We start from the raw sequence: 26,128 nt of genomic DNA, 5'->3' as shown, positions 1-26,128 counted from the left end.
CCGGCCAGGGATCGAACCTGGACCATGGCAGCAAAAGCATCGAGTCCTACCCAGTGGACCACCAGGGAATTCCCTCTGGACAGTCGTCTTACTTCCTCTGAATCCACCTACAGCAGGACAAAGACCACCCTCCTCCCCTCACCCACAGACCTATCCTTTCTCCACCTGGGGAGAGGCGTTATTCAGACTGACAGCAGAGCCTTGAGATTGAGGATCAAGAGGCCCCTGGACGTCTGTACCTTCCCAAGTGCCACTAATGTTATCCCCCTACATGCACGAAGCATGACCGACACGTAAGAGAACTGTGGACACCAGGACACCAGAGAGGACACAGACTCACTGGTGTGCAGGGTCACAGCCGGCCAGGCTCGGTCACCAGCTGGGAGCACACGTGGGCACCGTCCAACACTCCAGCCTCAGCAGAGCATCAAACCCCCTGTGTAACACGGCCAAAGATAAAGGCTCCCCCATCCGTCTAACTGTGAAAATCCTGCAGAGAAATTCTCTCTTTATACCTTTAACAGGTTACTCCGCTGCTAAAACTGATAAGATCTACCCAAAGCTCTTTAAGCTGGAAAGAACCATACGGGGAGAAATACCAACTTCTCAAGCAGGTGAAGTAAGGAACAAGGCTAATGTTTATCGAGCTTCTACTACTGCAGGCAGGATGCCAAGTTGCTGCTACACATTATCTCCGATAATCCTCCAGCTAATCAGACATTATCTTCTTAATCTTACAATTGAAAGTAATGTAATATAATTACTTACATTACTTGGTAATGTAAGTAAACTGTCAAAGGTTACACTTAATTAGCAGAAGACATGGGAGGCAAACCCAGGTCTGCATCAACCCAAGGACCCTGACCCAGACGTCCCTCTGCACTGTGCCCCTTGCTGACACAAGGCTGTGCTATCTCCGTTCTACACCCAGAGCGGTCCAGGCCAGGGACACCAGCATCTCATCCAAGACTGCTCCACTACCCCCACGAACGATACACATACAATCATCAAGACAGAAAACGGGACGGGTCCCCAGTTTAAGACCTGCATATGTTGAAACACTTCAGAAGTCAGAGACAAATCAACACAAGTGATAACAATTATGACATACTGAGCATATATTATGTTTCAGGCTTTTGTAAACATGTCTCCACTGCCTAAACCAGCAGAGCAAGGCAGACGTGAGCCTCACCTTCCTAATGAGGACACGACGCAGAGAAATCCCCTTTACCAGCAGGTACTGAGCCCCTGTGAGCCAGACTCTGTGCTAGCCTGGGGCCTGGGGGGCGGTAAAAAGTCTCCATTCCAGCTGTCGAGCCTTTACGCGTGGATTGCTATGGATAAACATCAGCTTTGGGAAGATCACTTTATGATCAGCGAGGAAGAGAGAAGAGAGAGAGCGACTTGAGAGGCAAAGAGATGCCGTAGAATGTATCGCGACATCCCAGACCAGGACGGCAGCCTGTCCCAGAGAGTGCACGCTGGTGCTTCATGCAGCAGAAGGGGGGAGGTGAGAGAGAAGCAGGCCTGCACTCCACTGCTGGAGAGCACGCACCATCCAGACCACCACACTCCACAGGACTAGAATGCTTCGGAAGGTACAGAAGCCCCTTCTCAACACCACCCCAGAATGTTCTATTTTGGTTCGCCAGCAAATTTGGAAAACTCAGCAGTGGCCACAGGACCAGAAAAGGTCAGTTTTCATTCCAAACCCAAAGAAAGGCGATGCCAAAGAATGCTCAAACTACCGCACAATTGCACTCATCTCACACGCTAGAAAAGTAATGCTTAAAATTCTCCAAGCCAGGCTTCAGCAATATGTGAACTGTGAACTTCCAGATGTTCAAGCTGGTTTTAGAAAAGGCAGAGGAACCAGAGATCAAATTGCCAACATCCGCTGGATCATCAAAAAAGCAAGAGAGTTCCAGAAAAACATCTATTTCTGCTTTATTGACTATGCCAAAGCCTTTGACTGTGTAGATCACAATAAACTGTGGAAAATTATGAAAGAGATGGGAATACCAGACAACCTGACCTGCCTCTTGAGAAATTTCTATGCAGGTCAGGAAGCAACAGTTAGAACTGGACACGGAACAACACACTGGTTCCAAATAGGAAAAGGAGTATGTCAAGGCTGTATATTGTCACCCTGCTTATTTAACTTATATGCAGAGTACATCATGAGAAACGCTGGGCTGGAGGAAGCACACGCTGGAATCAAGATTGCCGGGAGAAATATCAATAATCTCAGATATGCAGAGGACACCACCCTTATGGCAGAAAGTGAGGAAGAACTAAAGAGCCTCTTGATGAAAGTAAAAGAAGAGAGTGAAAAAGTTGGCTTAAAGCCCAACATTCAGAAAACTAAGATCATGGCATCCAGTCCCATCACTTCATGGCAAATAGACGGGGAAACAGTGGAAATGGTGGCTGACTTCATTTTTCTGGGCTCCAAAATCACTGAAGATGGTGATTGCAGCCTTGAAATTAAACAACACTTACTCCTTGGAAGGAAAGTTGTGACCAACCTAGAGAGCATATTAAAAAGCAGAGACATTACTTTGCCAACAAAGGTCCGTCTAGTCAAGGCTATGGTTTTTCCAGCGGTCATGTATGGATGTGAGAGTTGCACTATACAGAAAGCTGAGCAAAGAAGAATTGATGTTTTTGAACTGTGGTGTTGGAGAAGACTCTTGAGAGTCCCTGGACTGCAAGGAGATCCAACCAGTCCATCCTAAAGGAGATCAGTCCTGGGTGTTCATTGGAAGGACTGATGCTGAAGCTGAAACCCCAATACTTTGCCCACCTGATGTGAAGAGTTGACTCATTGGAAAAGACCCTGATGCTAGGAAAGACTGAAGGCAGGAGGAGAAGGGGACGACAGAGGATGAGATGGCTGGATGGCGTCACTGACTCGGTGGACAGGGGTTTAGGTGGACTCTGGGAGTTGGTGATGGACAGGGACGTCTGGTGTGCTGCAGTTCGTGGGGTCGCAAAGAGTCGGACACAACTGAGCGACTGAACTGAACTTTAACTTCACAAATTAGTATTTTTCCCATAACTAGTAAAAATGCACTAATATATTTGGGCTTTTGACATACTGATAGTTTTTCTTCACCTCATTATTTTACACATGTGGTTTTTTTCCTACTGAGAATGCATTTTATTAGCAGGTACTGATTATGCTGCCCTCCACAGCATTTATCTCTTCAACACACAGCTAAAACGAAGTCAGAAGCCTCTCTTCATTTCTTCTGGGTTTTTGTTCAACTCCTTCTGCCTATTTCTGAACAAACAAAAGGGACTGTATAAACTGCAATAGAAACAAATTACAGCCCTTTACTGAAGAGCTCCCACCAGGCCTTGGTGACATAACAATTCATGCGCTCAGCCTCCATCTCCTCCACCCAGGTGAAAAACGTAGCATATTAACCCAAAACTCCAGAAGAAACCATATATACCACCTGGGGGAAACGCAAAAGAATGAACTGTCAGGAATGGAAAGCAGGAAGTTGAGGAATACCTGTCGCCGGAACAATACAAAAATTATAGCCTTTGTCTTTGGGTGGAGATTTGGCTATTTGGTTCAAATAAGGCTTAGCCCTTGTGGGAAATATATTTTGAAAGAAAATAACACTTGGAGAAGGACACGGCAGTCCACTCCAGTATTCTTGCCTGGGAAATCCCACGAACAGAGGACCCTGGCGAGCGAGCTACACTGTCCATGGGGTCGCGAAGACCAGACACGACTGAGCAACTAAAACAGCTTGTGGGAGACACGTCTTGAAAGAAGACAATGCTCAGCCAACAGTTAATGCAGAATTTACGGGGCCGGTTGCAGGGCCCCGCTCTGGGCCCGGGAGCCTGCCTTTTAGAAGAGGGCCGGTGTGCTCTGCGGGCTGAGAAACAGGCTTTGACAAGCAGACGCTGTTGGTGGGAGCGTCTCACTGCGGCCACTTCCAACTTGTGTCTCCGTCTGAGACGCAGCCTCCCTCCTTCTTGCACCGAGGTTGTCGCCTGTCTGCAGAGAGCTCCTGGAGCCCGGGGCCTGAGGGTTCCCCAGCAGGAAGCTCGGGCAGAGAAGAGAAGGTCGTGCTGACTGGCCCCTCCGTGGGAAGGACAGAACCACAGGGACGCAGACAGTGGCAGAGGACAGCCGCGGGACAGGGCGAGCCAGAGCGGGAGAAGTGGCCGAGGGCATCACTGACCACAACCAGAGGGGCGCGCCCCGGGTGCAGAGCTGGGGTTTGAAGGGGGACTGCCTGGACGCAGTGCCTGGGAAGGACTTCTCCCGCATCTCTAGGCCCCCAGGTTCTTGGGGCTCAGGAGAAAAACACGGCAGCCTCGTGGAGGCTGCCGAGGAAGCAGAGCCTGCAGGAAACAGCTGGTACCCCCCAACCCCACAGTGTGTCTCTGTGGGGGCACCCCTGGTATTCTGAGCAGCATGGTGCCGTACTGTGCTATACTGACCCGACTGACGCAAAGAGCGGACTCATTAGAAAAGACCCTGAGGCTGGGAAAGATGGAGGGCAAGAGAAGAGGGGGCGACAGAGGGTGAGATGGCTGGATGGCATCACCATCCGACTCAATGGACATGGGTTTGAGCAGGCTCTGGGAGATGGTGAAGGACAGGGAGGCCTCACGTGCTGCAGTCCACGGGGTCACAGAGAGTCGGACGCGATGGAGCAACTGAACAACAGCTGCATTTAGCCGCCGTGTTCCTTCCCACAAAATGCAAATGACACCTCCCAGTGGAAAAGAGGAAACCCCCTTCTTTCCAGGCAGCTCAGCCCCTCGCCCATTACTCGGCCTTGCTGGCCCTGAGGGACCCGACTCTCCTGGAGAGCATTTATCAGAAAGGGAACTGGACGGTCAGAAATAGAAACCGCCCACCCTGAGGAAAAGTCAGGACACAACCAGGAAGTGACAGACAGTGGGGATGGGGAGGTCCCAGCACAGACCCACCTGGAGCCCAAGGCGGGAAGGCTGGCCACGTAAAAGACAGGTAAGAGAGCGAAGTCCTGACACAGGAGAAAACCGGGAACAAAAACCCTGACGTGTTCGAGAAAGCAAAGGACGGCCAATGAGGGTCACACATGGTGAGCTCTACACTCACTGCTAAACTGGCACACGTTGGGCTGAGCTGATCCTCTGTAATGTCAGATGTTCTCAGAGTTCCAGCAACAGTTTCAAACTTCCTATTATGCTCTGGAGATTCATCATAAAGTGCTCAGAGCAGACAGTCCTGCTGCTTTCAGCTTTAGTTCAGAAACAGGTGAAGCACTTTCGGGAGGTGTCCTAACTCTTTCAAACCTGCTGTTCACCACCCTGATGTGTTACAGCACAGGACAATGTATCATGGTTGGCATCCTCTGCACTGCGGCTGAGAGTTGGCTTCCAGGTGTGGCTTTGCCCTGAGTGCCTGGGAGACCTTAAGCAAAGGGCTTAATTAGCATCTCAAAGCGTTACAGACCTCTGCACAGTAGCCTGGACATCACCTGCCTCCCAAGAAATGAGAATCAAATGAGGCAAGTGACAGGGAAGCAACCAGCGGACTGTAAAAGAGCCTCGCATGAAAGAGATACAATTAGTAAATGCGCACACAGAACAAACATCCAAACTCGCAAGTTCTCCAGAAAATAGAAATTAAAACAGTAAGGCAACACTCTCTACATACTCAATTAGCAACACTGCCACTGGCGGTATAATGAGAGCAGACCTCTTAGAAGGCCACTCTGACACGTCTCAACAGCAGTGCAAAGGCTCAAAACAGTGTACCCAATAATCCCTCTCCTGACAAAATCTCTCTCCTGCTCAAAGAGCTGAAGAGGCTCACCATAGCATTCCCGATGACAGCAAAAATCAACCCAAAAAATAAATAATGCAAATGAAAGTATTTATTTTTAACACATTCAACAGGATATGAGTACCGAAGTACACCACTCACTAGCCACAGGGGCTAAAACTAGCCACTAACAGGGCTTCTTTTCAAGGTGATGAGATGTTTTAATATTGACCATGATGATGGGTGCACGTCTGTGAATACACAGAAAAGCTGAAGTGCACGTTTTAAATGGATGAATCGTGTGGCCTTCAAATTAAGTCTCAATACAGTTATTTTTTTTAAAAAAAGGAAAAGCATTATTACTTTTCCCTTTTAAAAAATTACGCATTTAAAAAAGTGCATCATTAATGCATTCAGCCATATACGGATGCCAATACAAGCCACTAGAGACAAGAGAAGCAGCAAGTCAGACATGTACCCACCTTCAGAGAGCTTGCAGCCTGCGTGGTGTGGTAGTTGCTCAGTCTTGTCCTACTCTTTGTGACCCCATGGACCCATACAACAGGCTCCTCTGTCCGTGGGATTCTCCAGGCAAGAATACTGGAGTGGGTTGCCATGTCCTTCTCCAGGTATCTTCCCGACCCAGGGATCGAGCCCAGGCCTCCCGCACTACCGGCAGATTCTTCACTGTCTGAGCCGTCTGTAAATCCCACAGCCTGGGTGGGGAGCTTGTCAAGTCAGTAAGTGACTGACCTACAGTGGGCACAAGTGCTCGAGGGCTGAGCACACACCACTCCAGCCGGGACACTCTGAAGGAACGCAAGCTAGTCTTAAGGGATCAAGAAGTGGGGTCCACACTGACCTGTGGAGGATGAGCACGTGTTAGCCAAAGGGAAGAAGGAAAACAGGAAGGGGGGAAGGACGAGGGAGACGAGGAGGACGAGAAACCCAGGTGGACACACCATGCTTCCTTCATCCGCTAGTCAATGGGCATCAACCGACGGTTCCCACTCTTGGGCTCTGAGGGATGATGCCGCTGTGCCCACCCAGTCCCGAGTCTTTGTGCAGACGTGTTTTCAAACCTCGGGAGCACGTGCCTAGGAGAAGAGCTGCAGGGGCACGAGGCACCCACTTCCCTCCCCACTTCCCTCCCCAGGATCCCAGGCGATAGAATCGCCCAAACCACTGCGTCCTCATTCCCCAAATGAGCCCAACCCTCCTAACTCCACCAGAACTGGAGGAAGTCCTCCTACCTGAAGCTACTCCTTCTGCTCAGTCTGGTCTGGCAAACACCAATTTGCTCCTCAAGGTCAAGGTCATCTTTTTCATGGAATACTACCCAAACCACCCTTCCACCTCTGGAGAGAACTGCCAGTCCTCTGAGACACTCCTACATCCTTACTTACAGGGACTCCTCGGGGCCGTAACCACAGCATCCTCCCACGTCCCATGCTCCTCATGTCAACCCCTGATCCCAGCACCGCCCAGAGTACACACCTCTGGACGGCCGGCAAAAAAGATCCTTAAAGGAGCTTTACTAGTTAAACTTGGGCGCATTTTTGGAGCATGTTTTTTGTTTAAAAAGAGGAACATAAGCCAGGATTTCAGGCAAACGATGAGCAAGGAATTCCCCTTCACCTTAAAAGTTTATTACAAATCCACTGAACACACTAATGTACACAATCAGAGCGGAGATCGAGAAAAGTGGCTGAACAGCAAAAATTAGGGATTTGCCCACCCATTGAGCATTGCTCTATTTCATAGTATCAGGTAAGATTAAAACTTCAAAGCTGACATGGATGGATTTTAGCATATTTAAGGTTAAATGTAAATTCTAACAGTCAGAGTTTTTGTCCTTTGGACTGTGAAGAAATTCATAGAAGGTTTATTATGTTATAAATGGAGTTTTGTTTACTACTCAAAGTGGTTCTCCTTAAGGAAAAAATAAAAAGCCCTGTAAATCTGAACATACAAACCTTTCAAAACAGATAAAACAGTAAGACTTTTATTTTTTAACATTTATCATAATCTTTCTTTTTCATTATAGTTTATTATAAGATATTGAATATAGTACCCTGTGCTATATATATGATAGGACCTTGTTGTTTATCTAGTTTATTGAATTTATCTCCTTTCCATTTTGGTAACCATAGGTTGTTTTCTGTGTCTGTGAGTCTGTTTGTTTTATAAACAAGTTCATTAACATTCACTACATCTTTAACTCAGACATTTAAAATCACATTATCTGAAAATATATTAATTAGAAATACTGTTTGTGTCCACCCTCACTTTACCTGAAACAATATTCACACACTACATCAATGTCTCTGGTACTATTAGGGACACTGTGGAATAACACTTGTCATAAAAGAAGGCCCACTGGCCCCAGGACCCCTCCTGTGAGTTCGTGAGCACTCACACAGGCTGGAGGGGCCCATGGAGGGGCGGAGCAGGGGAGAACCCCCAACTGTGCCGTCTCCTACTGTAAACACCCAGACAGGTCCACACGCAAGGAGGAGGCCAGGCACCCCTCCCCCATTTCATTTCAACACAGTGATACTTAGAAATGCTAATTATCAACTCAGCGGATGGTACCATGCGCTCTCTAGAAGGTCACCAATCAATTAAAATACCTACCATTAAAACAGAAACAAACTACCCCACAGTTTCTAACATCTGAGCTGTACAAATGAGAAAATGAAGGTTCGGGAAGAGTTTAATTGCTGATCTGAGGTCATGGTAATTAGAGGTCGGGAGAGTAGGAGGAACCCGTGGTCCTCTGACTTCAGGCCTCGTCTATGAAGACTCCGATTAAACAAACACCACTACCCACCGGCCTCAGGAGGTGGCGGTCTGTTCACCGGGGTCAAATGTCCCAAGCTTCTCACCCCCGTACCAGCGCCTTCAGATCACTGATTAACATAATCTCGAATGGTCAGCAACCTCCTCCTCTCCTGGGGATCTGCAGCAAAGGCCGTGCATGAGGGGAGACCGACCACAGGAGGACGGTCCCCCCGTGACAGGACAGAACGTGAGAAGGCGGCCCAGGGGCAGTGCAGACGCAGGGGAGTTTGCTGACGGGAGGGGGCAGGGGGGCGGTGAGAAGAGAGGTCCGCTGCGGGTGGGAGATGTGCATCTGGTGTACCTGCGGGGAAACGTCCAGGCGGAGGATACGGCGGGGTGGGAGCAGCCCAGGGAAGGCGCGGGGGCCACATCCCGCGGCTCACGGTCCCCCGGCGTGGCAGACCGTCCACCCCCGTGGGCACTGTGGGGGCGGGGTACCGAGCGAACCGGGACGAGCCGGAGAGGGGCCGGCCCCGGGGCCGCTCAGAACCCTGAGGTTGAGAGCAGGGTCCACTCAGCCTGCGGGCTGCACCAGGCACCGTGTCTTCAGAGCTGCCGGCCGGGGAGGCTCCAGAAGCCGCAGGGGCCCAGCAGCAGGGGAGTGGCACCCTTAACAAGCAAAAACCCACCCCCGCGAGCAACGGAGAGGCCCACCCAGCCCGGGTCAGCCTCCAGGAGCCCAGGGCCCTGCCTCGGCCTCTCCCCCCCCCACTTCAGAGAGGCCACGTGCAGTCTCTCCGCACCGCGGAGCCCGCCGCAGCACAGGGACACACGCCACCCACGGGCAACGCTCAACCAGCAGAGACCACGGACGCCCCGGGGGACGGCTGTCCACGGGACCCCTCGGGGCACCTGAAGTCCTAAATGGAAAACGAGAGCTACCCCACACGGAGAAGCATACAAACAGCACCGAGCGTGCTGAGCGCTCTCAGGACCTGGAAGACACAGCTCCAGGAGCCGAGGGAAGGACACCCACACCCCGTGTGGCCACGGAGCACCCCCACTCTCTGTAAGGAGGCGAGGACGCCGGGATGCTCGTGGAGACGAGCAGTGACTGAGCCGCCTGAGGCCTCGCTGGGGCCCCTGGGACAGAGGGCGGTGTGGTCACAGACAGTGATGTGCCGTCCAAAACGGACGACTCCCCAGGGACTGACTCCAGGCAGGACCGACTCCCTGGGCACGGCGACAGGGTGGGACCCGGGCTGGAGACCCATGACTGCACGCGAAACCCAAAACACGTGTGACACCCTGAGAGTGTGTGAGATGAGAAGATGCTGGAGGAAAGGACTAAGAAAAAAGCTGCCCTGACCTGCGGGCAAAGATACGCATGATCCCCCACAAGTCCAGAAAGATGCTCCCACGAGGGGAGAAGCGACCAGAGGGGCACAGAGGGGCATGGGGCTCCAGGCTGGTGTCCCCTCTGGGTGCCGGGTGCCACGTGGCCACTCTGTGAAAACTCACTGAGCAGAGTGTGAGTGCTACGCTCCGACGTTTACGTTGTGTAAGGCGTGGGCAAAGGCGATGGGAGGCCACGCCGGAGGCCTAGCGCAACAAGAAGGGCAGCAGTGTGGGGCAGCGAGAGGCACTCAGGGAGGAGCGGGCCTGGAGGACGGGGAGTGCTGGGGACACTGCCCGCCCCATCCAGAGCTGGTGCCCACAGGGGTCGGCACCGAGACGGCACTGTCCCCGTCTCCTGGGAAACAACCGGAGTCTGAGCCCACTCACCTTGGTCTGACAAGAAGTCCAGCATGGTCTGCAGCAGGAAGGACAGGTGCCTGACAGAGAGGGCGGGGTTCCCCATTCTCCGGGACGCGTACACCAGCTCGTGCAGCAGACGCATCTGGACGGCAGCCCAGCCTCGGTGAGTGCCTGCGGGGGAAGCCACGGGACATCAGAGCGGGCCTCGGGGCGCAGGGCCTCGGGGCGCAGGGCCACGGGACATCAGAGCGGGCCTCGGGGCGCAGGGCCTCGCGGTGCAGGCCTCAGGGTGCAGGGCCTCGGGGCGCAGGGCCTCGGGGCGCAGGGCAACGGGGCGCAGGGCCACGGGGTGCAGGGCCTCGGGGTGCAGGGCCACGGGGTGCAGGGCCTCGGGGTGCAGGGCCACGGGGCGGCGCCGCAGCACCTCGGGAGGCACCGCTACTGTGTGAGACAGCGATTCCCGGACGCTGCCTCAACTGCCAAGCTAGGAGGGCACAGAGGACTTCCCCAACTTATCCTGGAGAAGAATGTTCACATGATACGTTTGCTCACACGTTTAAAAAAGAAAAAAGTTTCTATTTTTCTCTCTTCTGCAAAGACACACAATCTCTAAAACAACCCATTCTGAAATACTTACAATTAGGTTAGGACAAAAGACTATGTTTTCAGTGGTATGTATTTGAGTTATAGCATACTTTTTTTTCCCAAGAAAATACTAGTATTTGACGAGCCTTCATTATCAACAACCAAGCACACAAAATTTAAAAAGCCGATTTCTCTAAAGTGTAAAAACAGAAAAGTGGAAAGCTAAATGAGAAAAAAATGGTTACCAACAAACTGCGGCTGCTCCCTCCAAAATAACTTAGTGTGTCTGAAATTAGAGGTGGAAGAAACTGGTTGCACAACCATCAGAAAGCATCTCTTTGGGATCCCAGGATTTAACGTACAGCTGAGTCCCCTTGCTGTTCACCTAAAACTATCACAACACTGTTAATCAGCTACGCATGCGGGCGTGCTCACTCAGTCGTGTCTGACTCTGTGACCCCACGGACTGTAGCCCGCCAGGCTCCTCTGTCCACAGGTTTCTCCAGGGAAGAAGACTGCAGTGGGTTGCCGTTTCCTCCTCCAGGGGATCTTCCCGACCCTGGGATCAAACCCGTGTCTCCTGCACTGGCAGGCAGATTCTTTACCACTGAGCCACCTGGGAAGCCTGTTAATTAATCAGCTATGTTCCAATGTAAAACAAAGTTTTAAAAAAAATAAAAGGATCAGGACTTCAGAGATAATTATCTGTATCCCTTTGGCAACAGTTAGTGCTTTTACATATTTTCCACCTTAAACTTCATGAAGAAGACGTGGTGACAGGAATCACAATCAGTTACCACCCAGCACTGTGTGTCCAGGGAGCCTGGGGGGGCTGGCAGAAAGGCTGGAGGTGAGATTTAAGACTCTAAGCAAAGGATACCCCCTCTGTCCTAGCCCCACTGACCATCTCTCCCACCGCCCTCCCTGCAGGGCTGACCGGTCCCCTCTGTGGATTTCCACCAAACCCCACACTATCTTGTCCCACGGGCCTTCTCCGGCAGGTACCCTGAGCGCCTGGGAGCTCGCGCCTTGGTTTCTTCCATCAGTCCGTAACTTCCTTGGGAGCCAGGATGGGGTCGTATTCACCCAGCTGCCCCAGTGAGAGGCCTGACACACGGCTGACACTTAACAGGGTCGTGGGTCAAGCTGAAAGCCTGATGAAAGCCTGTTGTTCATACATGCCTACTTATGTATATAGGCTAAAAGGACATGCTTTCTAGGATTTGCTTAAAAATATTTGAACAAAGAAATATTTAAGAACAAATTCTTAAAAGAAAAAGAAAGGTATGAATAAAGCAGATATGGCCAAATCTAATTATTTAAAAATATGGTACTATTCTCATTATTATTTCATAATAATTTTTAAGTTGCTGAATAACAATAATTGTTGAGATTCTTAGAGCAGACCAGACCAACCCACACACAAAAACCTTGATATCCTACCACTCCATCTTACAGAAACCCTTTCAAACAACAAGCGGGAAGGAGAGAAGGACAAGGACAAGGCCCCCACAGCCTTTCCACGTCACCGGAAAGCCACAGGCTGACGTGAAGGAGGTTCTGAAAAGGATGAAGAAGCTGAAATCCACGTCACAACCAACCCAGCCCAGATTGATAAATGGCCCAACTCAACCCGCCTTTAGCACATCATGTCAATAACAGGGCACATATCACTTTGCAAATTTTCTTTTACTAGATAAGGATCCAGTTCCCACCACAGGCAATTATGATAAGAGCATAAATTTTCTTAACACCAAATAGCATACAAGGCATAATTTCTATGTGATTCAAATTGCTCCTATAAAAATCTGAATCTTTTTATCCTTAAGTCAGCCTTGCAGCATATGAGCCAGTGATAAAATTTTCAACATTCTTGTATTCAAAAATTTCACCCATGTGAGAGTTTATTACATCAACTGTGGCCTTTTAAAGCAAACTCGTATGCCACTCTTTTTCCTAAGAGTTCCTGGGGAAAATTTAATCCCTCGTTCAGGAAAAGGCTAAGCAGAAGGTATGATCAAAAAAATCTTCGTATATAGAACACAAATAAGATTAAAGTGATAATAAGCAGGCTGTTAAGCTGACAAATACACACAGTGCCCTTCTGTGTTCCTATCTCAACTTTCCATAACCAGCCAAGGAAAATGTTCATTTCAAGAAACACAGAAAAACATTTCAGGTGCTGAGAATAAAGACAATCTCCCTTTTATTCACAAGTATAGGGTATTAGTAGATTTCCACTTAATTCTCTGAGAAATGTTTAAAGTGGTCCAGAGCAACAGTGAAGATGGGGTTTAAAGTAACTTATTTCTCATTAAAAAAAAATACAGCCAGCTGACTTTTATCATTTTTACTTTATTTGATCTCTTACCTGACCTCCCCAACCTCTTTCACAAAATGATGGTGAATGTCCCCTCCCAAAATATTAATAGAAGGCTGGGTAAAAAGCACCAAATACAGGGAGTTGTGCTTGTTTGCTTCATTTTTCAAAAGAAATATGTTTTGTTCAAGTGATTTAAAAACTGAGATCAAGAATGGCTGCTATCCAAAAGTCTACAAGCAATAAATGCTGGAGAGGGTGTGGAGAAAAGGGAACCCTCTTACACTGTTGGTGGGAATGCAAACTAGTACAGCCACTATGGAGAACAGTGTGGAGATTCCTTAAAAAACTGGAAATAGAACTGCCATATGACCCAGCAACCCCACTCCTGGGCATACACACCGAGGAAACCAGATCTGAAAGAGACACGTGCACCCCAATGTTCATCGAAGCACTGTTTATAATAGCCAGGACATGGAAGCAACCTAGATGCCCATCAGCAGACGAATGGATAAGGAAGCTGTGGTGCATATACACCATGGAATATTACTCAGCCATTAAAAAGAATTCATTTGAATCAGTTCTAATGAGGTGGATGAAACTGGAGCCCATTATACAGAGTGAAGTAAGCCAGAAAGATAAAGACCAATACAGTATACTAACGCATATATATGGAATTTAGAAAGATGGTAACGATAACCCTATATGCAAGACAGAAAAAGAGACACAGATGTACAGAACAGACTTTTGGACTCTATGGGAGAAGGCGAGGGTGGGATGATCTGAGAGAACAGCATCGAAACATGTATATTATCAAGTGTGAAACAGATCACCAGTCCAGGCTGGATGCATGAGACAAGTGCTCAGGGCTGGTGCCCTGGGAAGACCCAGAGGGATCAGGTAGAGAGGGAGGTGGGAGGGGGGATCGGGATGGGGAACACATGTAAATCCACGGCTGATTCATGTCAATGTATGGCAAAAACCACTACAATATTGTAAAGTAACTAGCCTCCAACTAACAAAAATAATTGGGAAAAATAAATAAATGAAATCAGAATTAGAAGATTTAAATAAATAAATAAATAAAAATTTTTTTAAAAAGAAAAAAATAAAAACTGAGATCAAGAAAGAAACTCTGCTCAATAGATGGCAACAAGCACATGTCACCGAAGCTGCTCGCCAGTTTCGGGCCCTTGGTGCACGCATTTGCGGGGACGCCTGCAAGGGGACACTGGGAGGGGCGGGGTCTCTGTCCTCACAGGCACACAGCCTAGGGAGGGGCGTGGGTGCTAAACCATTGCCCAGTGTCTTAATGCACCTACAATTCATGGGAAATGCTATACAAGAGGAACAGGAGTCAGTGACGAGGAAAATAGGGGGATTGTGTGCAGGTGTGGGGCGACCGGGACATTCTGGGCGCCCAGCGCAGCAGGTGAGGGCAGAGAGGGGTGTCCAGAGGAGGGGAGGGCGGGGGGAGCCCGGCAGTGGCCGCTGGGTCGTGTCCACAGCGGTTACCTCACGAAGCCCAGGGTGCGCTCACTCCACAGTCAGCCTGCAGGGATGTCCAGGGGACACAGGGGTCGCTGGAAAGCCCCGCACTCTGTACTGAAGTCTCCCAAAAGCACACAAATGGGGTTCCCAGGGCCACCGGGACCTACAGCCCCTCTCAGCATCCCCTTCCTGACTCCACCAGTGATGAGCCCCCAGCACAAAGACTGCCAAGCAGAGCCCACCCGGTTCCCCATCTGAAAGGAGAGGGCAGGAGTCAGACTGGTCTCGGAACCACGAGAGGCTCCTCCGTCACATGGGCCCATCTCACCGCACACCCACCCCCAGCCCCGGCCCCGGAGGTGCCAGGCTCAGAGCCCAGGGCAGCGGGGTCACGCAGAGGGCCAGCCGAGGGACCCTTCAGCAGGGACAGGCCCCACAGGGAGGTTCTGGTTTCTGGCTGTGGGTCCCTTCAGGCCTCGAGCTCCAAGATGACATTCGGTTCAACACCACACAGTCTCGGGGCTCCAGGAGGCCAAGGACAGTCCGTGACCACAGTGGAGGGAGTCAAAGCAGCCCTGGGAGGCCAGTTAGGGGCCCACAGAGGGGCCAGGTGACCTCCACTGCCCTGAGGTTTTCACTGCCGAAGAGACACGCCAGGGCTGAAATACAGACTTGTATCAACTTATCCAGAACTCACGGTCCATCCAAAAGTGCCAATCATGAAACACGTGCAAGGCAAACCTTAGCTTCTACCCCGTCTCTTGGGGGAACACAGAGGGAAAAGTAATCAGAGGAAGAGCAGGCGACAGGACAGCTGAAAAAAATCTGCTGTGGATTCTGTTTGGGTGAGACGGTGAAAGATCTGGAAGAAAGTGCCACTGGATGAATTCAGACGTGGCTGAGTGTCCTCAACATGTGGCACAGTGTCCAGCACAAGGCAAGAACCAAGAAACGCCTGCTGACAGCTGACCTGCTAGAGAGGTCCCCAGTTCTACCCAACCCTTTGCACTTAATACATCATAACAGGCCAGGGCCAAAGCCAGGGACCGAGTTCAGGTTCAAAATTACCCGACCAACAGTATGAGCCCGACCACCGACACCATCCAACACAGACAAATGGCAGGTCTCCTGTTTAATTTTTCTCTCCGCGTTAATTGGGGTGAAGTAACTCTCGGCTCCGGTACCTTTGCTGAAGTCCTGTGGATCCAGCGACAGGCTGTAGCCAGGAAGTGTCTCCAGGAGCAGCTTGTAGCAGGCCCTCCAGCCAGGCTCCGAGATGCTCGGGGCCACGCACTGCATAGCGGCCACGCGCTTGAAGAAGGCGGACTTGCGGTGGAAGCCGATCAACTCGTAGAGCTCGGAGAGGATGCTGTAGCGCTGGATCTTCTCCTCCTCGGAGAGCTGAGGCACCGGAGGGGAGGAAAAAGCACGTGAGAGAAGCTTCCAAGTGAAAAAGGGAAACAGAGGGCCTTCTGTAAAGCAGGGACCCGATGAAACCCGAAGGCGAGGGGAGGCCGCGGCGGCGTGCTGACACGGTGGGAGGCAGAGGGGCGCGGACGCGGCTCCACGTGGGAGTGCCGAGGCCTTCTCTGCACCCCACATCTCCACGCTCACCCCGTCCTCTTGCTAAGAAGGCCACATTCTCTGGGACAAAGGCATCTGCCACTTAGGACGTAAGACACAGAGCAGTGAAAGAGAAAAAGCGAAAGACACTGGAATCTGGGCAGGAATTTTAAAACACGTAACTTCTCAAAACACAAAATACATAGAACCAGTGAAAAAGAAAATGAAATGTCAATAATAACCACACCGACCTTGGCCTGCATCCACAGCCTAACCTAACCACCACCTAGCCCAACCACCCTATCATGGAGTGATGACAGCTTCTGTTTCTTAAGCACGACTACAAGCCAGCAATGAAGCTACTAGGTAAACAGCTTAGATTTTTTCAAAGCAGTAAGTGTCTGTGATGGTCTGTGTACACATTCATTTACTTTGGGCCTCATTCTAAAAAAGATCTAAATCAATTTTTTAAAACACAATTTAGTAACAACAACAACAAAAAGACAAAAGTGACAGTGAGGAGAAAACGGGGCTTAATATTTAGAGGAAACGAGGGCCAGGTGAAGCAGGGGTAACAACAGAGGTGACGGCAGACTCGGCTCGAAGGACCCCGGCAGCTGAAGCAAGAAGAAAGATGACAAGCTGCAGGAGCCACAAGGCCTGTGGGGTAAACAGCTGCTGTGCGTCCCGTGTGGGAAAATCCGAACCATCCTTCTCCCGTCAAGCATCCACCTCAGACCCTACGTGGCTCAAGCCTGGTTGTGTTGAACGTAACAAGCACAGCCCCGGGCACTGCTCTCTGCTTTCCTTTCCCACCAGCTGTCTCCCCGTCTCGTCACTGCTGCCGCCTGCAAACCGAGGCAGTGTAAGGATGGAGGCGGCCTGTGCCCCGGTCTGCAGGCAGCTCACCCAGCAGGGTCCCCAGTCCTGCCCATTTCTCTGCTGCGTGGACTTCCCTCCAAGACACACTCCCTCCTCCTCAGGTCCCCACAAAACTCCTCTCCCCCAGATATGAGGACCTCAAGCCGTATTCCTGACTCCATTCAACCAGGAATTCCAGTTCCCTCTCTCTTTGCCTTCTCCAGTAAAGAACCTGACTTTCCTCCCTCCCCATCCCAGCCTCTCCTTTCCCTGTGAGGACCGCACACACTGTCCTGAGGCCAGGCACCCTGCTGGTAGGATGGAGCTGTTTTGTCTAACCTGGGCTGCATCCTTACACTGGTCCCCTTCTGTCTCAGAAAGCCTTTCCTGAGCCTCCCACCTCTCCGATTCTGAGCTTAAATCGACAAAGTTCCAAGGTTACCATTATTATATGCATATCTACTGGGTTTTTGCTAGGTTTCCTTAGCAACAGCCTCATTAAGAAACTGCATCAAGAACTTTAAAGAGGCTATTCTTACGTGTGAGTGGAGTAGCCCGCAGAAAATGCAAATGGCTTTGAAGAGAAAATTAACCGGGGGCCCAGAGGCCGCAGGTTCTAATCAGCAGTGTCACGAGCTGAGACGTCCTCAAGCGGCTCAGTCGTTCCTGAACGTCACACCTGCAGGAGGTGCCGGGGTGAGCGTCACCAGCCCGGGAGCAAGCTCCCATGGCTGGGAGGTACTGGGCTTTTCCCTAGCTTTCCAAACAATTCCTTACCACCTCTTTCTCTTGTGGTCACTTAGGTTTCCTACTAATGAAGAAAATTAACTTCGGTCATCTGGGTTGTTTGGAAGAAGCTACAAGATGCGGTTCACAGAGCTTGGACTTTGCAGCCACAGCAAACTAGGTGTGAAGACGACCAGTGGGGGCGCTGACAAGGCCTGCACCCAAACACCTGGCCTTCACCTTCTCCCCCCTAAAGCCGGGCGCGCCTCACCTTCTCCCCCCTAAAGCCGGGCGCGCCTCACCTTCTCCCCCCTAAAGCCAGGCGCGCCTCACCTTCTCCTCCCTAAAGCCGGGCTCGCCTCACTTTCTCCTCCCTAAAGCCGGGCTCACTTCCCTTTCTCCTCTCTAAAGCCGGGTTCAGGGGCCTCCCCGGGAGCTCAGTGGTAAAGGAGCCACCTGCCAGCGCAGGAGACACGAGTTCGATCGCTGGTCCAGGAAGATCCCACATGCCACAGAGCAACTGAGCCCATGAGCCCCAGCTACCGAGCCCGTGCTCCAGAGGCCGCAGCCCCAGCTACTGAAGCCCGCTCCACACAGCTCAAGAGTAGCCCCCACTACTAGAAAAACTAGAGAAAACTCATGCACAGCAAGGACCCAGCACAGTCAATAAGCAAAAAAAGCTATTTTTAAATTAAAATAAAATAAAGCTGGGTTCAATAAAACTACTAAGCACAGCTACCATGAGGATTATAGCCAAAATCTGTTTCTCCCTTGGCAAGTGAGCACAGCAAGCTGGCACTTAATCAGCCGTAAGTCCTATCAGCAAGCTTCGGCTTACCTGGTAACAGTGGCTTAGTCCTTCTGTCTTTGCCTGGTAACAGAACTTGTCTTACTGAGATTAACACCAGAGCAGCCCCAGCTAGAAAGTTCCCCAGCCCTACAAGGCAACGTATGTTCTTTTTCTCTGCAGAACTGATGACAGTTTGTGCTCATTTGCTTTCACGTTTATCTGTTAGTACCCACGTCCCCCACTGGGCATTGTGCTCGAGCAGCACAGGAACCCTGTGGAATATGAATAAAACCTATGGAATGTTCTTAGGCTACAAGCCTGGTGCCTGGCCTCCAGTACAGAATGGAGAAAAGGGAAAACCCAAACGAGCACACTTCCCCGAGGCCCCTGCACCTGAAATTATGGTCTTGACAAATTACCAAGTCTTCTTTACTCTGAGGCTCCTCTTCCGTCAATGAGAATAAACACACTTAGAACAAACGGCTACAAGGACTGAAGGAAATAACCAAATTCACAGCCTAGTCAAGAGTCTGATAGTGGTTCCTCTACGAACAGGAGCTGCCCTTCCTGCTTTGACACATCACCGGTGGGGCAGACAGTGAACGCTTCCTAAGTGCCAAGCGGCGTGGGAAGCACTCTACATGTGTTATAATCCCATTGACAATTCACACCATATCCAGGAAGAAGTGAACATTATCATACCCATTTTATAGATTCACAAACAGGCTAAAGGAGGCTACCTCCCAGTCCAGGGTCACAGAGAGAGGAAACGGCAATTGGAACCTGACTCTGGCTGCAAGGTTCGAGCTCCTCTCTCCCTTCGCCCTGACCACCTGCAGTTGAGACCAACAGGGCAGCTACACAAATCTGTAGCCAGCTCTCTCTGTAGCCAGAGCTCTCAGCTCGCAGCTCTTTGTCAATGCTAATGCCCAGGAACCACTCCCGTAAACAACTGAAGACAAGACAGGTGGATCCACGTTCCTGCTCACAAAGAGGAATCCTGCCTGGAACCCTCCTGGAACGTGCAGAAACCCTTCCCAGCACCAGTAGATCCAAATGGATTTTTTTCAGTTTTCACATCTGCATGCTTCTCAAGGCAGAAGGCACCTGCAATAATGCCCTCTTGGTTCCTTTCAGCGTGTCCACATCAGCCAAGAGGAGTCACAGGACTGACCTATCAGTAGAAGACACCTGATCGAGGTCCAAAAGCTCACCCTGTTTCAGGAAAACCACAGGCCGTTCCTCTTTGTCATTGTCATTGTAAAGTCTCACCAGAACTTATGACTTTGCTGTCTGCTTATCAGGCACCCAGACACAGAGATGAGCCAACTCCAGCAAAGCGGTGAGCCAGGGAGAACTCCACAGGTCCACGCCCGCCGCGGTGAGGCCGGCCACTGGCCCTCCGCGCGGCTCTGCTGACCCCTAGTGTTCTACGAAGCCCAGCCAATAGAGGAGGGCTGTTTCCAGCAGGTGCAAATTTCTACACGCTAAACAAAAGCATGTTACCTTATAAAACATGCTGCGTTACACCCACCTGTGGGAAGAGCCTCGCCAAAAGCCCAAATGTTCAACGTGAATTTGCAAAGGCAACTCTGGTCCATAAGGGCGAGCGAGTCTTAAGACACCAAGTCTGCCAAGTCCTCCCCACAGCCGGCCCCCCAGCAGACTGCCTGCGGTTCTGTAGCCTGCTCTCAGTGTCCATTCAAAACCACCTGTCCCCCTCCTCACCGGCCAGGGAGCGGCCCCGGGCACATGCAGCCCCAGTGGGCCAGCTCAGGGTGCAGTCCTGGGACCTGTGCTGAGCAGCTCTGCACAGTCACCCTGCACAGGGCCGGACACGGTGTCTGAGCGGCACTGCTCCTTCAGGCCACCATGAGTCTGTCGTCCCATCGTTTTACAGATGCAAACACAGAGATATGGAGGGATTCTGCCGTGAGAGCAAAGTGGGGTCTGTGTACAAGCCCACGACCCTGTCCTCCAGCGCGACGCCCCAGCTGGGTCCACACACCCTCAGGGTTCCCTCGTGCCTGCCTGACAAATCCACGTGTCTTTACTTTTGCTCACGACCTATGATGGATCTGCCTTTTAAGCATCTTTTCCACCCACTGTCCTTCAGAAAGATGGCCGCTCAGGCCACCGAGTGACTTCCTGCTCCCCAAGCTCGAGCCCGGTCATGCCTTTGCACCTGGAGCCCTGCTTGGGGGCTCTTCGGCTGCTGTGGATGGGTCATTTCCTCTCTTCACAGGGAGACCCCTCGGGGGAGCCCTCGTCTTGCCCTCAGCACAGGTCCCAGGACTGCACCCTGAGCTGGCCCACTGGGGCTGCACATGGCCGGGGCCGCTGCCTAGATGGCAGCCTCAGAACCAGGAATCACGCCTGCTCGTCCCTACAAACGCACTGCCCGGCCCAGGCCTCACACCCTGCAGGTCACCCAGAAACCGCGGTGAGCGGTCACCCAACCCAGACGTCCGTTCATCTGCCAGCGCTGCCGACTGCTGGCTTCCACCCTTCCCCATCAAGCGGTGGGTTTTCGCTTTTCCTGCCCGTCTTTACCAGAAACCTCAGCCTTTTCTGATAAGGCACAGAGAGGCTGAGTGAGTCACGCGAGGCGACGAAGGCAGGCTCAAGGCCCAGCCGTATGCATTCCCAGTCCTTGTGCTTAACTCTCACGCTAAAGTAGTCCACATCTTATAGACTGGGGTTATAAACATGTGAGGTCTCAAAATACGTATGAGCAGGATACAGATCAACTCTAAGACATTCATTAACTCCACGGCTTTATTTCTATTTTAAAAATTAAGAAGCTCCGCTGTCAATATGGCAAAACATTAACGTACTAAGCCTCTGTTACAGAGGCCTGCTATTCTTTCTTACGTGTTCGGAATGCAAAATGACGGTGAAGTCTCTCTCCCTCCCCTCCCCGACTCCCCTCTCTCAGCTGAGTCCCCCAGATCCACATATTTAAGGCTTTTCATTACACATCTGACTCCATCAGCTTGGCCCCCATGCTCCCTCTGCAGAGTCTCTTCTCTGAACACAGCATGGCCATCACTTACCTGATTCATCACGCCGGAAACCTAGGCATTACTCCATCTGGCCCTCACGTAGGTCACTAATTCCTTCCTTTTCACCTAAACACATGTCTTCAATCTGTTGACTTTTTCCCACTGACCAGCCCACCACCACTCCAGTGAAGCCACCTACACCGCCTACCTGGGCCCCTCTAACCTGGTCTCCCCCACCACGCTCACCGTGCTCCAGACAAAGGGGGGCCCCATCATTCCTGTGCTTTTAAGGCCTTTCTGTTTAAACCCACTGTTGTTAGAATAAACTCCCAAGTTCTTCACCTGCCGAGTGTCCACCTTTGCCACGAAACTGTCGGCACAATGAGAACAGACTCTGCCTTCCCCACCTCTAGGCCCACTCGGAGCACGATGCTGGGCTGAGCGAGATCTGCTCGAGGACAGTCGCCTGTGTCCTAACCCTAGCCCTGGGCCCCTAAGCAAACTACTTCACTTTTCCGTCTTGGCAGCCCTGGCCATAAAAATCCAAAGTGGACTAGAAAGACCAGAGATGTTTAGCTGGATCACTGATTTGGAGGTTTTGCATTAGCAACCTGCAACTAAACGTCCTGGTGACTGTCCTATTGAAGACAGGTCCAGATCCAGGTGATACGTGCGGGACGCCTTCGGGGTATAACAGGCTGTATGACGTACTTTCACACACTTCGTGCTTTATAACAGGCACAAACCAGGCAGGATCACAGATGGCATCGCTTCAACTGACCAAAAAAGAGGCATTAAAGCTTGGCCAAGGCCGCAAAGTGTTAACAGCAAAGTTCTCTCTCCAATCACAAAAAAAGTTTTGAAAAAACAAAATTCTGAATTTTGAAAGTAAAAGACCATAATATAAAGAAGTAAAACAGCTCCCTTAATCAGGGTTCCAAGTTCTGACTCCAGGGTTTTGACCACACTGAATCCCAGCACAGCAAAACCAGACAGGCTCGTGGAGAAAAAGCTCCAGGAGAATTGCGTTAATCCCTCCACATGGAGGACATACACCCACCTGCCGAAGGTTGATGTAAACTGCATTCTGGAGAAATTCCGAAGCTTCCATGCTCCGCTTCTGAATGGCGAGGACGCGGACGGCCTTGACACACGCTTCTAACTCAATCACCCCGGCGTTCTTATACTACAGGGTCAAAAGAGCAGAGAGAGGTTTCTGTCGCATCGTGCAGGCTGCACCCGGGGACTCGGTGACGCTGAGCAGCACCTCCCCAGCATGAGGACCTGCAGCACAGCCCAGCCAAGCCTGTGCTTGAGAAAGTCTACCCCAACTGCTGGGGGCAACAGAGGCTGGAGGGATGGAGTGAGCCTATAAACGCACATATACATATATATGCTAGCATTCCTTCGAGTAATACAATCAACAGTAGCTGGCTATTTTACAGAATTTCAAAACACTACCCATGGAGACTCATTTCCACTTGGCTCCTGTGCTCTGAGGCTCTCTCACACCTGCGGCTTTGAGGCAGGAGCTGTCAGTTCCTGTCCTCTGTCGCCAAAGTCCTAGCTCCCTGTGTCACTGTGTCCGTCCACTCAGCATGCTTGATGTGTGTCTGGTTTTCTCCCTGAGTTACTTGTTCCTGCTCCTCGGGTCTTGAGAGGAAGGACAAGTGAAGACACGTGAACAGAGAAGGCACCATGGACTTCGGCTGGCTGCTCAGTAATGGTCCTCCTCCAACCTCACCTCCAGCTCTTCAGGTTCTGCCTAAGGTGACATCTGGCCAGGAGAGCTGCCCTCGGCCGCTGGAAAACTGTGTGGGGGCCAGGTCAGGCCCCTTCTCCTGCACCCTCCTCTTTCCCAAGGCCCCAGCATGAACCCTCTTTGCTCCCTGTCCTTCTACCCTTTTTCTCTTTTTCCTGACAGTCCCGAACTGGAGCAGCTTTCAATTGAGTTTTCTGAAGACTTCTTGCAGCTGGGGAAGAGGCTTCCAAAGGTGAATAAACCCATGTATCCTGGTGCCTGGAGAGAACCCGAGGCCAGGAGACCCCTGTCCACACCCAGTAAGGCATCAAATGTGCCACGGAGTTGGCCACGCCCTCAATGAGCATCAGCTGAGACCCCAAGGCCTGCCTGGTATAACTGCTCATAAAAATGCAGTCTGCCCACTTATGGATTATTAAGAAGCAGAAATACACAGTTGCTCATGTTCCTTACCAAAATTATTTGTAAGGTAGAAAAAGAAATGACTGTGCCAGAAGGAGCAGGCCTCCACTCCATCCTCGTTTCTAAAACATAACACGCACAGAACCTGTGATGGGTCACACACAATTTACCAAAGATGGCACAAGAAGGGACTGTGCTTACCTAACTATTAATGCGGATGTAAAAATTACATCAGCTTTATATACCACTTAACGATACAACAGAATCTAACAGGGACTTGACTCCATTGAAATAAAATTATTTCCTTTCCTACAAAACTCTTTTAAGAAAACTACTGAAGTGAAAAAAGGTCATCTCGGTTTTTTTTTCACATATTTTGATTATAGTTACATATTTTAAACACTGGTTTCTCAGGAGGCACAGAGCTAAAGAATCCACCTGCCAATGCATGTGACACAAGAGATGGAGGTTCAATCCCTTAGTCGAGAAGATCCCCTGGAGAAGTAAATGGCAACCCACTCCAGTAATCTTGCCTGGAGAATTCCATGGACAGAGGAGCCTGGGGGGCTACAGTCCATGGCAGCTCAAAGAGTCAGACGTGATTGAGCACAACAACAACATTTTAAATATTACAATGAGATTTAAACTGCAATCATAACAAATAGGACGTTTCCTAGAAGTCTGCTCCATACCTGGGCTTACAAGCATCATCCCGGGACGTAAGCTCTCTGCTGAGGGGCCACGCCCCTGTTTTTCACTGTTGATTCCCTAGTAACCACCGACCAAGGCACCAACATTCAGCACAGAATTGTGTGATCGATACTTCTAGAAATACAGGAGGGAATTATCTCATTCACCTCTAGTACAAAACCCTAAAATCAGTACCAAGGTTATTTACAGATAAAGGAAATAGGGCCCCCCAAAAGTACAGTATCTTGCCCAAGGTCACAAAGCTAGCAACTGGTGAATGCAGGATGTGAAATCAGGTCTGCCTGACTCCAAAACCAAGGTGGAAATCCCCCTGCATCAGAGAAGGCCCACACCACAGACTATCACCTTCCCTTTGTTCGGCTCTAGCTGTATACAGCCTAGACAACACCCTAAACATAGGGAACTTGAGAGCAAACTATAACAGTAAGGACTTAACAGCCAATAATGTCTTAGGTCTTGTTTACAAAGTGTCAGCAGATTGCCAGGAAAGCTCTGTAAGAGAGTATTCTAAGAAAATACCAAAGAGAAAACCCATAAGGAAAAGATTCACTATATTAAAAACAGTTTGACCACAACCTAAATGAAAAACCGCATAAACAAAATGCAAGCAACATCAAGAAAAAGATCTGCGATGTATGTCCATGACAGACACGAAGCTAACACCCACAATTTACAAAGAGCTATCACAAAGCAGTAAGAAATGCTCCCTAATTTAAATGTGTGCAAATGACAAGATGGATAATTCATCTTAAAAAATGCCATTCGTTAATGAGTGAAAAATGTTCAATACCACACTGGTCATGGAATGCAAACCAAAATAATGAAAAATTACTTTCACTCATCATATTGGCAAATATTTTAAAAGGAGAGTGTCCATCTGTGGGAGAACAAACTGTCAGCAACTTTTCAGGAGGACAACAGAGCAATGCATACGTAAACTCTAAAAAATATATGCACACTTTTTGACTGAAGTCAACTTCCAGGGATTCTTTCCTTTAAGAAAAATCAGTCCAAAAGATGTATCCAACAGGTAAATTTATCACAGCACTGTCTACAATGGTGGAAAGGAAATTTTAAATGAAACAATATTCAGTAATAGAGAATTGGTTAAATGAGTAATTCGCCATCTTTTCATCCCCTGTTGGAGAACAAATCTGGAGAGTAAATTGAAAGTAACCAATGATATATGTAAATGTCATATCCTGTGACTAAACGTGCAGAAATCTTAACTAAAGGAACACAAGAACATACAAGAACACAAGAATCTATTGGACAAGAGTAAGAATGTTCAGTCAAGCATTTTTTCTAAGAGTGAAAAAGTGAGAAAACCTAAGTGTCCATCCACAAGATGGTAACTGGGTAAGTCATGGTGAGCTGGGAACTCTGAGGGGGAGGCACTTGGGCCTGCTGCAGGTGTCTTATTCATGACCTTCTCCCACAAAAGGAACTGGTGGAGAAATGACTGCACCCACATAGTGGAAGGATTCTCTGTTTGAAAGGATCAAGCAGACCTGAAATGGGAGGCTATCTATGATATATGGCTGAGTGCATGAAGCAAGCTGCAGAAAAAATGATGAGTATGGTC

The 26,128-nt window shown here is 50.1% G+C and overlaps 1 protein-coding gene across 4 annotated transcripts in view; it reads right to left on the bottom strand.

Moving 5' to 3' along the window:
• TRAPPC9 (trafficking protein particle complex subunit 9) overlaps positions 1 to 26,128 on the bottom strand; it is a 386,986-nt gene that overhangs the window by 322,491 nt on the left and 38,367 nt on the right. For 3 of the 4 annotated variants that reach the window (XM_061123133.1, XM_061123134.1, XM_061123136.1), the window contains 3 exons: positions 22,729 to 22,854; positions 15,908 to 16,124; positions 10,355 to 10,498 (listed from right to left, as the gene is read on the bottom strand). In XM_061123133.1, the coding sequence (XP_060979116.1) occupies positions 10,355 to 10,498; positions 15,908 to 16,124; positions 22,729 to 22,854 (487 nt within the window). The remainder of the gene's footprint in view (positions 1 to 10,354; positions 10,499 to 15,907; positions 16,125 to 22,728; positions 22,855 to 26,128) is intronic. The other variant, XM_061123135.1, reaches the window with a different exon arrangement.

The sequence above is a fragment of the Dama dama genome, chromosome 21 (assembly GCF_033118175.1).
Source record: "Dama dama isolate Ldn47 chromosome 21, ASM3311817v1, whole genome shotgun sequence".
Lineage (NCBI taxonomy): Eukaryota > Metazoa > Chordata > Mammalia > Artiodactyla > Cervidae > Dama > Dama dama.
The sequence above is the reverse complement of the archived record's forward strand: the minus strand, read 5'-3'. Positions and strand labels throughout refer to the sequence as shown.